The sequence below is a fragment of the Plectropomus leopardus genome, chromosome 5 (genome assembly GCF_008729295.1).
Source record: "Plectropomus leopardus isolate mb chromosome 5, YSFRI_Pleo_2.0, whole genome shotgun sequence".
Lineage (NCBI taxonomy): Eukaryota > Metazoa > Chordata > Actinopteri > Perciformes > Serranidae > Plectropomus > Plectropomus leopardus.
The window spans coordinates 22,102,295-22,115,369 of record NC_056467.1 but is presented as its reverse complement, the minus strand read 5'-3'; the positions used below and the strand labels follow the sequence as shown (position 1 = coordinate 22,115,369).

At 42.3% G+C, this 13,075-nt stretch overlaps 1 protein-coding gene across 1 annotated transcript in view; it reads right to left on the bottom strand.

The window, feature by feature from the left end:
* Positions 1–1,007: 1,007 nt before the first annotated feature.
* The window catches only part of igsf9ba (immunoglobulin superfamily, member 9Ba), an 80,635-nt gene continuing 68,567 nt past the window's right edge, over positions 1,008–13,075 (bottom strand). The window contains exons 14-21 of the mRNA XM_042486012.1: positions 10,528–10,754; positions 10,088–10,172; positions 9,805–9,966; positions 8,992–9,037; positions 8,045–8,131; positions 5,699–7,321; positions 1,356–1,486; positions 1,008–1,282 (exon numbers count right to left, since the gene is read on the bottom strand). Coding sequence (XP_042341946.1) covers positions 1,080–1,282; positions 1,356–1,486; positions 5,699–7,321; positions 8,045–8,131; positions 8,992–9,037; positions 9,805–9,966; positions 10,088–10,172; positions 10,528–10,754 — 2,564 coding nt within the window. The 3' untranslated portion in view covers positions 1,008–1,079. The remainder of the gene's footprint in view (positions 1,283–1,355; positions 1,487–5,698; positions 7,322–8,044; positions 8,132–8,991; positions 9,038–9,804; positions 9,967–10,087; positions 10,173–10,527; positions 10,755–13,075) is intronic.

Genomic DNA, 13,075 nt, shown 5'->3' with positions numbered 1-13,075 from the left:
GCAGAGAAAGTAAAAACACAGAATATTTGAGTCCCTCACTCCCGCCCCCAGAAGAGACAAATATGAGAAGGCGAAGGAAAAGGCAGTTTATGTTAGAAAAAACAAGAGAGAAAAGGCAAAAAAAGGCACCTCGAGATGTGCCATGTTTCACAAATGATTCCTTAATAATGAAATACATATTACAGTACACTTCACAAATCATCACCCTGTTCTTCTAACCCTACGAGTCCAACCTCTGTTGAGCGTGTAAGTCCCAAATTATTTTGAGAGTTCTCATGAAGGCTATGATCTTAACGCGGTGCCATAATGATGAGCCATCAAGCACTGAAATTAAGACAGTCCTCTAATGGTTGGCATTGGATCATACATGAAAAGAAATACAAGATGCCTGCAGTTACTGAGAGTAGAAAGCTTCTAAATTAGATAAAGTTAGGCCATATTATCTGTCTGAATGAGTGTGATATAAACCTTTTTATCCATACGTTTCATATGTAAAAAGGTCAAGTACGTACAGTATACCACAAGAATTACAGCAACTCTGCGTTTACTCTGAGGTATATTTTGTGGTAAGAACCCTGTGTTTAAATACTGACACTATTTGTATTGTAGGAAAGGTAGACTCATGTCCCTGTCCGAGGACGCACCAGGCTTCACAGTACACTGTATCACTGAAAAACCTAAAGAGATGGACCCCTCAATGACCAGTGAGTGAAAAATCTTTAACGTGTTGTGACATACTCCACCAACACATTTTTATTACTGTAGGAGGGAGCTTAATTCCCTTGTTTTTACTATTTATATACATTATATATTTTCAGAGCATTTTCAAGTGAAATTCCTCAGAGACAAGTCGTGATGACAACTCAGAAAAGCCATTGTTCTTGTCTTCAAATGAGATTCCCAACTTCCATTCAAGCTGGATGTTTCCTGCTCCCCAAAACGCCGATGAAGAGATTTTAGAGATTATAAGAAATGTATTAGCTAGAGACCAGGCCAGAGCAGGGAGGGCTGAGGTGGGTTTTTTTTTTTATCAGGGGAGGTCAGTTTAGTCGAGTCCAATGGCTTGGTGGGCGCACAGGTCAGCGTAGAGTCCCATAATTTGGGCCCTCGGAGTCTGCACTGGCCAGTATGCCTGTCTGGTCCTCCTCAGACTGCCTGCGGTGCAGGAGGGAGGTCAAATAGCGATAGGGGTTCTTCTTGTTTTGCCTTTTCCTCTTTCTGTGGAGATCCTCTCCCTCTTGGGGTGTCTGGGATTGCTGCTGGGTCTGAGAGGGACACACACCTGAAAGGGAGGAGCGCAGAAGTCACACACCACCTACATGTTTTTAAGATGAATACTTAATCGACAGACAAACCTGTTCTACTTCCAGAGGTTGTGTTGTTATTGTTGTTGGCAGCCACTCCCTTGGCTTTAGTAATACAGTGGTGTAGCAGTGCTGGTAAGCTCTCAGACCCGGCAGGATCACTAGACGCACCTAGAGGTTCCCTGAGGAGAAGAGACACAGCACAGCACACGTTGTCCTACATTAATCCAACAGTCGTGTTCGGTCCCGTCTCAGATGTGAAAAAGACAGAATGGCACTTTGCATTGCTATTTCCAGTATCATATGATTTGATGAGCTCTTGTACTTCTACTGAGAGCCCTTTCACTAAGATGATGAATTTCCACTTTCTATCTGCGGTGATGGATGAATAAAAGTTAGACTCAAAGAACGAAAGAAAGAGGGAAAGAAAAGAGAAAGTGAGAGAAAGAAAGAAAAGTTGACATAAGGTGGATTTGGTGAATTTATTGGCTATTAAGTTTCTTCTCAAGCAATCACTACATTAAAGACCCAGTCCAGGATTTATAGCCTTTACCTTGTTTTCCTGACCTTACTCACTCATACTTTACTACGAACCAAGTCAGCCATTAGCTGCCTTCTCTAATCAGTTAGCACAGCCTTTTAAGCATTGCAGAAATTCTCAAAAAAGACCAAGCCATATTAGCAGAAGTACCATGAGGCAGAAATTTGCTTTGCGTTAGGTGTGAACAGCATTGGTAACAGTGCTGAAAATGGAAACAAAAACATTGCAGGTTTGGATAATGATTGCAATCACTGTGCTCACTCAGGTTTAGGTCTTTAAATAGTGACTACTTCAGAAATGCGGGCATTATTGTTCTCTTTGCTGTATAAAACTCATAAAATGAAAATAATTTCTGGAACTGTAAAATGATTGTTCCCATAACGATGCACTCTTATGGTAGACTCTCTTAAACACATCTGCCAATAAGCACTGTTTTTCATTTACAGCAGATGCATGACAGTCTGCTGAGTGTGTTAATATGAGGTGTGTGTGCAGGTGTGCTTTTATAGAGAAAATTAAGAGCTCTTTTTGAATCCTGAAGAACTATTTTCATTTCATGAGTGATACATGCTAAAGTTTAATGAAAAATAATCAATGTTCAATAATCACATCAAGTTGAAGTAGCTTCACATTGTCACTGTATGCTGTTTTACCTCATACCGAAAACTCTGGTTTTGTTGTCCATCTCTCATATAAAAGATGCAGTTAAATTAGTTTAAATTAACCTCACAAACTCTTTAATGTTTAAGTTGAGGTTCATGAGGCTCATTGTGGCTCTTTGCCTTTCAAAGAACTGAATGCAAACAGCTTCAAAACCTGACTTAATGTTTCATTAAGTCAGGTTGTTGTGCCAAACATGTATCGTTTCAAAAGGCATAGGAATACAAAGCTTTAGAGATGCTTGTCCATCATTTGTCACTGTGGAGAGAGAGATTGAGAGGCATTAGCAGAGAGGGGGAGACAAATGTGAGAAACAGTCCTGGACAGATAGAGAACATTTCCATCATCACATGAACTGTGTGCAGAGGCCACAGCGTGTTAAATATAGTACATTTCCATAAACATGAACACTGTACAGCACACTTTCATAAACATGAACACTGTGTACAGAGGCTTCACCATGCTGACGGGAGGAGATGGCAGGAAGAGGAAATGGCCGTTAAAGAACAAGTCACATGACAGGAGGAGGAAATGGCCATTAAAAAACAGTCACATGACAGAAAAACGAAAGCACTCTGGACAACAAATGTGACAAAGAATTTAGTTTGAGAATTGTTGTTATTTGTTTGGTCGTAGAGAGAAGTTTAGAGAATGCATGCATGGCATTTTGCACATGGAACAAAACTTTAAAGGGGAATACTCCAGTCTATCATTCATGTGCGTCCTCTATTGATTCAAGGCTTTTGTTTTTGGTGCAGGGAAACATGTCTGTATTCAAAAGACAATCCAAAGACAAAAATGCTTCTCCACAGTCCAAAACCGCTCCTCGTGCTTGCTCAAAAGCCTAATTACTGCAGCCTACGCCACAGCAGGCTTACTGTGCCTGGGAAGTGTATTGACAAATGTGTCCTGCAGTCATTATTACTATTAGTTGTACTTCACTTGAATCCAGCACAGAGGCACAACCCAAAGCGATTCCCCTTTAAAGGAGAGAGTGATTAGAGCCCTCCCCCTGCTGACCCCTCCCCTCTCAGACATGGGTCCGACCCTTACCTATTGCGGCGTAGGGGACCGGGTCACAACGCTGCCCAGATAGCTGAGATCAATCAAAAACAAATCACGTAAGACCCTTACCCTCTGTAAAGCAGCAGCCCTATAAGCTACCTTCCCTTAAAGGCCAGTGATGGTGCAGGAGCGAGTCTCTGCTTCATGGCTTTAGCTTCTAGGGGTGTGAGGTGGGTGTGAGAGGGCGCAGGAGTGTGTGCAGTGAAGAAATACTGTTGGGCGTAAAAGTACGTGAGTCTCAGCTGTGTTTTTATGTAGGTATAATGACAATTTGTGTAACGGGGCACTAATCTATCAGATTGTTGCGGAAATAAATTCCTGCTATTGAGATTTATTTATATTAGTTCTTTATGAAAAACTGGCTTAAGCTCAAGAGTTTTTATCTTCATACAGTAGGTGCAAATCTTCTAATAAGACACCCTTTTTGAAAAATCACTTTCTAATGCTGTTATAAGCCATAATATCTACTTTAGGGTTGCCAGGTCACGGGGTATTTGTCTTCCTCCAGGAGAAAACCTATTTTTCTTTTCAGCTCTAATGGAAAAGGGCTGAAAATGTATTTATTAACAAGTTATCATTTCAACCTGCAGACTCTTTATATTGTAAGTTTCTCTTTTTAGGTCAGATCTTTTGAAGCGGGGTTTTATGAGGCACTTATCCCTAAAGAGTGTGTTATTTACAATACATGTCAGTCAGCATGCCCTAAGTTTGGAGAAGCAGACAGGAGTCCAACACAGAGTGGAGCGGTCAGCAACAAAATATATTTTAGCCATTTCTGATAGGGAACTGAAGCAGTTATCGTGCTCTCTTCAGGGCCAGACTCCATTTAAAAAACAACAACAAAACAGTGATTTTACATCGCTCAACACAGGAGCTGCTGGTCTCCCACTGCTTTGACCATATGAGAAGAGCATAGATGGGGAACTGAAGTCATTACGGAAAGGTAAAGCGGTGAAAATACTCTCAAGAAAGCATATACTAAAACAGTTTTTTAGGTGGGTCATTGTTTAGGTCATTTTTTAGGTAGCTAGAATATGTTTTGCTGTCGCCCCCCATCCACAGCACTAAATTGCTTGGCTTTTGTGTTGTCACTCCTGCTGCTTCTCTAAATTGGATTGTGCTGACGGACATCCACTGTATGTAATACACTGACTGTGGATAAGTATCCCATACAACCCTACTTCAAAATATCCCAACTATCCCCTTAAATGGCTTATTAATGGTTACAAATACTGTAGAGTTAGCCATTACACTTTTTCTCTTTGCTTACAATAAAGTTAAAAACCTTTGGTGCTTAAGGTTTTGTTACCATTTATTGATGCCTCTTAATGACTTAACAGCTATAGAGATTTTCCATAACCTGGCAACCCAAAAGTTGTTTCTATAAATGATTATCACGGTTCTATAAAGAAGATAAAAAAAACCCAATTTATTAGCCATTATTAATTAGGACCCTTATTAGCCATTAGTTGCAGCTTATAAGTGCTTTATAAAGAGTGAATTATCAGAAAGTGGTGCCTTTTTCTTTGTATGTAAGTATTGTAAATGTTAAACAAATTGTTAAAGTTGAGCATAAAAATAGCTTTTGCTAGTGAATCACACATTAAGTTTTTGCCTTCATGATTCTTTTAATAATTGATCTGAAATTAATTTTATATCCAGCTGTGAAATATAAAGTTTCAATGTTCAAAATGGGGGACAGAAAAAAAAGTCACAGGTTTGAAAACAGTCAAATTGAGGTTTCTGTAGCCTGTAGCTTAATGTTTAAGCTGTAGTCTGTAGCCATTATTTTGACTTTAATTTGCATTGTAATGAATATTTTATGAGCTTAAATAGAAGCTATCAAATGATAAAGACAATAATAAATTATCTTAAAATTAAATTGAGCTATCACATGCCATCAAGTTTAGATAACTGTCACTTTTATGAACTGATACAATGTGTGCTAAATGCAATTACATGCCTTCTGCATATTAAAGTACAATATGCATCTTAATTATGCCTAAATGAAAACATCAAAGTAAAACTGGATAAATACCGAGGAAATTTGGAATAGAGAGCAGACGAGGAGACAAGTCTCCCCTTTAAATAAATATGTGACTATTCTCTACTGGAATGGATCACCTACCCTGAGGCTGATATCTGGAGCTGAGAGGGCTCTGAGGGCAGCATCTCCTCCTCTGTCCTTCTCTGGGATGGCCTCTGCCCGAAAACATCCCTGCCCTCCAGAGGGGGAGAGGGGGACTGGGAGGGGTAACTGGCTGCAGTGGAGGCATAGGACATGTGGGCGTGGTAACTGGGGCTGGGTTGCCTGGCGCCCTGGCTCTGAGTGGGAGAGGCGGTCAGGGAGGACCTCCGGGAGAAACTGACAGTGGCCGAGGGCTGCAGGGTGATCTCAGGCATCTCCAGAGACCGAGAGGTGCGGAGGATGCTGGGGCGCGGAGGGGGCCGCACAAGAATATCCGGGGAACCCGGCTGGGTGCTAAGGGGGCTTTGGGAGAGCGGTGAGAGGCGGGAGGGCTGGAGAACTAGCGGGGGTAGGCTGGGGTCTGCCCGGCGCCCCGCCCTCGGGCTGAGCCAGGACTGAGGGCTACTACTGGGGGCTGTGCTTGGGCTCCCTGCGCGGGCTGCCGGGTCAGGGTAAGGCAACACTGGTACACCCACACCGTGGGCCGTGTGTCTGAGCTGGCCAAGACTCTGGGCCTGTTGCATAGCTAAACGCCTAACCGGAGGCCCCAGGGGCCTGTCTCTGCCTGGGGGAGCCACAGGGACCTCCAGCTGCAGGAGTCCAGGGCTTGTTGGATCCTTTAGGGGAGGGAGGTGCAGGCGACTCGGGGGGAGAGAGTGAGGAGGGTATGGGGGTGGGTCAGGGAGGTCCTGGGGGTGATGTAAGGGATGGTGAGGTGGGTATATGAATCGTGGACCCTCTAGACCCAGGAAGGGTAACTCATGAGGCTGCCAGCTTTCAGGAGAGCGAGGAGGAGGGCTGTGAGTGTGAGACAGAGAATGGCCAGAGGCAGTGTACTGATGGTGCTCCATCTCTCCACTCTCCTCGGGGATGGATGGGTAACCGAAGGGCCCCTCGGCGGTGCCTGGGGGTGAGGACAGAGCGGAGCTACGCGGGCTGATGTCAGGCATGTAGAATGGTGGTGGAATCCCTGATTCGACGCGGCTGCCTAGATACCCATAGAATGGGCCCTGGGGAAAGCCCCTGTAGCGGGAGGCCGGGGCCTGCCCTGAGGCGTGAAGTGCACTGCCCTCTGCAAAGCTCATACCTTCCATGGCCCTGTGAAGGCGGGGACTGTAGGTGGGGGGCTGCGTTGACTCCAGGCTGGAGGACGTTGGGGAGAGCTGGGGCCGCAGCGTGGGCATGATGGGCGGCAGAGGCCCGGGGTCAAAATCATTCTCCTCATCAGACTGCCGGAACTCGGGGTACATGTCAGACTCCTCTGCGAAGGGGAAGCCGTGGATGCGGCGGGGCGGTGGGCTCTCCATGACGAAGCGGCCATCAGGGCCGCGGCTTATCAGCTCAATAGGCGTGGTGACCTCCGCCTCATGCTTGGACACACTGTATTTCTTGCTGGCTATGGCACGCTTGGTTTTCTTGTAGAAGGAGAGCTCTTTCTCTCGTTCTCTCTGAGGGCTGGGTAGCTTCCTGACGTACAGGCCTGGACCTTGGGAACCCTCCGAAGATAGAGAGCGGGGCCGAGATGGAGGAGAGCTCTCTGGACTTATCTTCCCCGATGATAACCTGATAAAAAATGCAGACATGAGGCACTGGCTTAGTTCAACATATACAATTAAAACTCCAAAGGGGAAGGTGCGTAAAGTTTTGGGTTGTAAAACAAAAAAAAGAAAAACATCTGATGCTGTAAATTAATCAACATGATTGCAGTTTCATTCTTGAGCTAAACAGATGACACAATACAAAGCCAAAGCACTCTATCAAGGCAGCCATAATGAACTGCATTATGATAATGACCAGTTTATGGGGGCGCCAGCATCCTGATAGGACAGCAGCTAATGAACCAAGCCAGAATGACAGGATGAGAGGAGGACAACGACGCAACCATGACAACCGTATCACACATCTATTGAATCTATGTCTTCTTGAGCAGACATGAGACCGATTTCCATATGCTGCACCAAATGGTGATGTGAGGAAAGCAGATGACATCTAACCAGGCCTCATTTGCCCACACCAGGAGCAGTATCGTCAACACTTACTGGGTCAGTGAATGCATCAGGTAGACACACATTATAAAGAGTGCATATACACAGTACTGAACTGTACATGCAGCTGAGCTAATGCAGTTTAATCCCTGCATGGTGTGTGGAAGTCTGTGCATGCAAATAGGCCAGCGGTAGGCTTCTCTACAACAAATAGTTGATCATTTCTATGCAATGCATTAACCATGCAGCCAAGCCAGTGCAGTGCAGCACACTCTGTATTTTGGTGCAGGCAGGCACTCACAGGGGGCTGGCGGGCGGGGGCAAGAAACTGCTCCTGGCAGGCTCGTCCCAGCAGGGCTCTACCCCTGGCAAGGGGGTGAGAGGAGGCCTGCGATGGGAGACAAACGACATGGGCCTGGTTCATCTTTGACTATGCCACTTGCAGGAAGGACTACGTGTGAACTCCCTGACCTGCCTGGACCACTTCATTACAAAATAAACAAAAGGTATCTGACTTGGTTTACCTAAAGTCTCAGGCAAACAAACATTAATTCTGGAATGGGATTTACACAGATTATTGTCACAAATGAGCATCTTTTGAAATGTAATCATACATGTACACACAAGATTTACAGACAGACAGACAAATACGGTACACACATGTAGCGGATTCTGTACATTAAATGTGCAGCTAAACGAAAAAAATAGCATTATTGAACACTTAGAATCATGCAGAAAGCAGACAGCGTTTGAGGTTAAAGAATACAGATGGATCAAAAATCAATACACATACTGCAGCTTGGACACTCTGGGTAATGTGCTTAAAATGCTGACTCGGCTGCTTTGAACTTTCTTTAATCTGCTCATAATCCGCTAGGGGCTGCTACTGTGCACGTTCCTCCACACCCTCCAAATAGTCCAAACATATTATTAAAGTCTTTTTTATAATCCATGTGGGCTTAGGTTTATTCTATTATGCTTGTCTGGTTTGTGCGTATTACCTGTCTAAAAGCACAGGAAAAAGCATGTTGTGCGGAAGAAGCTTCACTGACCAGGTTCCCAAAAAGTGCCGCATTTTCAGCTGCCAGCTTCTTCAAAGTAGACTTCGCTATTTGTAGTTGTTATTGTTAAGATATGAGCCTTCTCACAGCATGCACAGGAGGGGAGATTCTTTAAAAGGTGCATTAGAAGATGCACAGTAGCAGCCACTTCTGGCAGACTGCAGCTCCGGCGTTCAGCTTTACTTACGGTGACTCAATGCTTTTCCTGAAGTGTGTCACCGACAAGGGAGGATCTGAGAGGACAAAAACATTTAAATTTAGCATTTCCTCTGTTGAACACCATGAGTAGATGTCAAACACATTGATTTGTAATTTTTTTAGTGTCAAACTGTACTCAGTATATGTCTTTGTAGTTGTTTTGCATCTCTTTGTAGTTGTTTTCTGTCTCTTTGTGGTAGTTTTGAGTCTGTTTATGATCATTTTGCAGCTCTTTATAGTTGTTTCTTGTCTTTTTTGGTCATTTTGCTTCTACATGTAGTTATGTGTCTCTCTGTGGTCAATTTTTGCCTCTGTAGTTGTTTTGTGTCTCTTTGTAGTTGTTTCTTGTCTCTGTGGTCATTTTCTATCTATATGTAGTTATTTTGTGTCTCTCTGTACTCAAAGTGTGTGACTGTGGCTGTTTTGTTTCTCTTTGGGGTAGTTTTGAGACTTTTTATGGTCATGTAGTTGTTGTGTGTCTCTAGAGTCATTTTATGTCTCTACATTTTAAGTAGCTGTTACGCATCTCTGTAGTTGTTTCCTGTTTCTTTGTGGTCATTTTGCATCTATTGTAGTTTTTGTGTCTCCATAGCTGTTTTGCATTTTGTTGCAGTCGTTTCTGTCATTTTTCATCTCTTTGACATTCAATTTGTGTCTACTCACAGTCATTTCATTGACTTTCTAACAAGAAATATTCACTTTAAACACGGGCTCTGGCTCATGTGGCCCATGCAGTAATCCATCCATGTTCAGACATATATCACATTTATTATAAGCAGATGAAGCAGAGTGGGAGACCGACCTGGTTTACGCTTGAGTTTGCGACGGTGCTGCTTATTGACAAAGCAAGCTGCTAGAGTGCTGAACAGTACTGCCGCTGCCAGAAAACAGATTGTTGCCACAACACCCGCCACCACCGGCCGTGCCAGCCCCTCATCAGGCAACTCCGCAGGGGGGAAGGGATCTAATGGGGCAGATGTATGGGTGAAAGGGAAAGGATTACAAACACTCACAAATCTATTCCTCACAAAGATCAAGCGTCTGTGTGTGTATAATTTGTGATTCTTCCTTGTAATGAAACTGACCTGTGCTAGACACTCCCACTACGTTGCTGCTCTCACTGATCAGGTCATCCATGACAGCCATCACTCGAAACTCATACCAGGATTCCTGTGAGAGAGACACACACCAAACACACTCTTCTTACCACCTTCTTGTGCACAGATTTTTGTTTATACCTTACTAAATCATGTTCAAAAAGATTTGTGGCTGTGTTTTGAAAATTGGTCTATGTAGGACAAGATTATATAATATCTAAAATAATATCAAAATGTATCATATATGAAAAGTTGTGTCATGATAGGAGTTCATGATGTGTCTTGTTTGCATTTTCTTTCTTAGCAATTTATGCGCCACAAACTATATCACTTTTTGTCATTTTTATAGTTATTTTTAGTAACTCAGCCCTTGTGCCACACCTCACACAGCCATGTTTCTGTATCGACATGTGCTGTATGTAACTGACCTGAACGAGGTCTCTGGCTATGAGCTCAGTCTCAGTGGATGGGATCAGGTCATCCAGAACCTCCCACCTCTCCCCGAGGCGGAACTCCATGATATATCGGTCAATGGGTGAGGAGTGGTTGGCTGGAGGGAGCCACGTAAGGAGGACACCGTGCTGCGTGCGATTGGCTGTGAGGCACCGTGGTGGAGTAAGAAGCACCAGTGGTTCTGGGGTACCCAGAGGAGAGCCTGTGGACCAGAAATGTTGCACACATAAGTTAACAGAGGAAACTTATTCAGACATGACCCAGATAAAAAAAAAAAAGTTCTCAGAATGATCCTTTGCAGTGAAATACTCTGAAAGAAAAAGCATTGCTGACAAGTCATGCTCCCAATAACATTAACACATTGATGATTAAGCAGGCATAATCTTTACCGTGATCTTTGTTCAGAGTCTTAGCATTCTGACATTTGCTAATTAACACTAAACACAAAGAACAGCTAACGATGATGACAAGAATGTCATTTGTTTTGCAGGTATTTCGTTATTAAAAAAATAATAAAAAATTGACCATAAGACAGCAAAGTTAATGGATCAGTTATTACAATTCATCCTGAGGTGGACATGAATGTGTAGCCTACCAAATAAAGGCGCAATCAATCAAATAGTTATCAAAACACATCACTTAACCCTTTAAAACCTGAGCAAATTGGTTTGACTTCTTTCAAAAACATGGATAGAAAAGAAAAAAACAAAATCCCTAAAATTAAGCAAAAAAAAAAAAGAAAAAGAAAAGATGAGTAAAAAAACAAACAAAAGACTCCAAAAGTTCCTAAATAATATGAACAAAATATATCTATACATCTTTTTCTGTATCATAATTTTAAATATATGGTTAATCTATTAATACAAATTTTCCGCTTTTTTTTTTCTTCTTTTAAAGCGAAAATTTTCAGGTCATTTTCTTGTTACCTGATACTTATTTAGGATCAACAGGATTTTTCCTCTGGGAGCCTTGAATGTCTGTGCAAAATTTTATCCCATTCCATCCAATAATTGTTGAGATATTTCAGCCTGAGCCAAAAGTGTTAGACCAATTGACAGACAGACCAACACTGCCATTATCTTGGCTAAAAAATGATTAGAGTAAAAAGGTTTTGCAAACAGGACGGAGTAACACTAAAGGATTTGGCTGCTCTTGTGTATCATGTAATTGGTTGCCTGAAAAATGTCCTATACATGGAGAGAGTAGAGTGGTTAAGCTCCCTAAAAAGTACAACTCCCACAACAAGGTCATTCTTATGTTCCCTCACCACCAATTAATTTTCTTTACATCAAAATTTGGCCCTATGTTCCCTTAGCTTTATGTTCCCTTGTGAACATTTCTCCATCCCAAATAAGGCCCTGTGTTCCCTCAGCTCAATATTTTCTTGGATCCATGTTCTCTCAGCCCCTCTATACCTGGTTTGGGTTTAGGGTTGCCTGTGTTAAAATCTTTAAAGAACTGTCAGAGACACTGCGCAAACATTATCGATAGCACACATGAAAACATTACCTCCCTGGAGGAGGCACTGATATAAGGGAACATAGCGCTGAGGGAACACAATCCCCTCATAAATACTCCACCTAACCTCAGACTGCATACAGAGAGAGCTTTCTTTGAAGTGTCTCCTTCTACAGTTCTGCTGGCTAAAGACTAAAATTGCTTAATGTATCGTGAACTTTGACTGTTTTCTTTTTTTTTAAAAAAAGAAAAGCTTTGAGACAGAGTTTTCCTAATTACACACATCTAAAAATAGACACACTATTCAGAGGCACGCACACAAGAGCGCACTTTTCTGTTCTACAATTTTACTCCCGAAAATTGTCATGTTTGACATTATCAAATTATGAACTTAAAGCAAAAAGAGTTGAATGCAAAACTAATATCGAGTGACACTCAAACCATTCCATCGGTAGTACAGTGGCACAGCAAATTATTTAAAAAAAAAAAAAAACAACTAACAGTGCAGTAATATTTGTCTCGGTTTTCAGAGACAAAAGCACAGGAGGAGATACTACAAAACAGTGTGATTTTAATGACGCATGATGTGGACCTAAAATCTATCCCTCTCATTGCACATCAAAAAACAAAGCAAATAACATTAAATATGACAGAATAAGGCACTCAATGTATGGAAAAGGGAACATACAGTATAAACCAAAAACCTTATTGTCGACCACGGTTTATCTGTTGGCTGCTTTCCGAGTGTGTGAACTAGGTCAGAACTTTGCAAGCCTCATTTAGCCTTTGTTGACTGAAGGTAAGCTTTCCAACACATTGTTGGCAACGAGTAGCAGAATCTGGGTTTAAACTGTAAAGAACAAAGCCGGTATTGTGAGGAAGTTACTGTCATAAAGTCTCATGGTGTTTCAAAGTAATAGTTTCTTTTTATAATTAAAACTGAGTTATATCATAGTTCGGGGTTTGATTGGTATATAGCTCACTTAATGCATTCATTTCTTTATTTAAGAAAATGTGATAGAACCTGACCTACGACAGTGAGATGACAAAGCATTTGTTTCATAT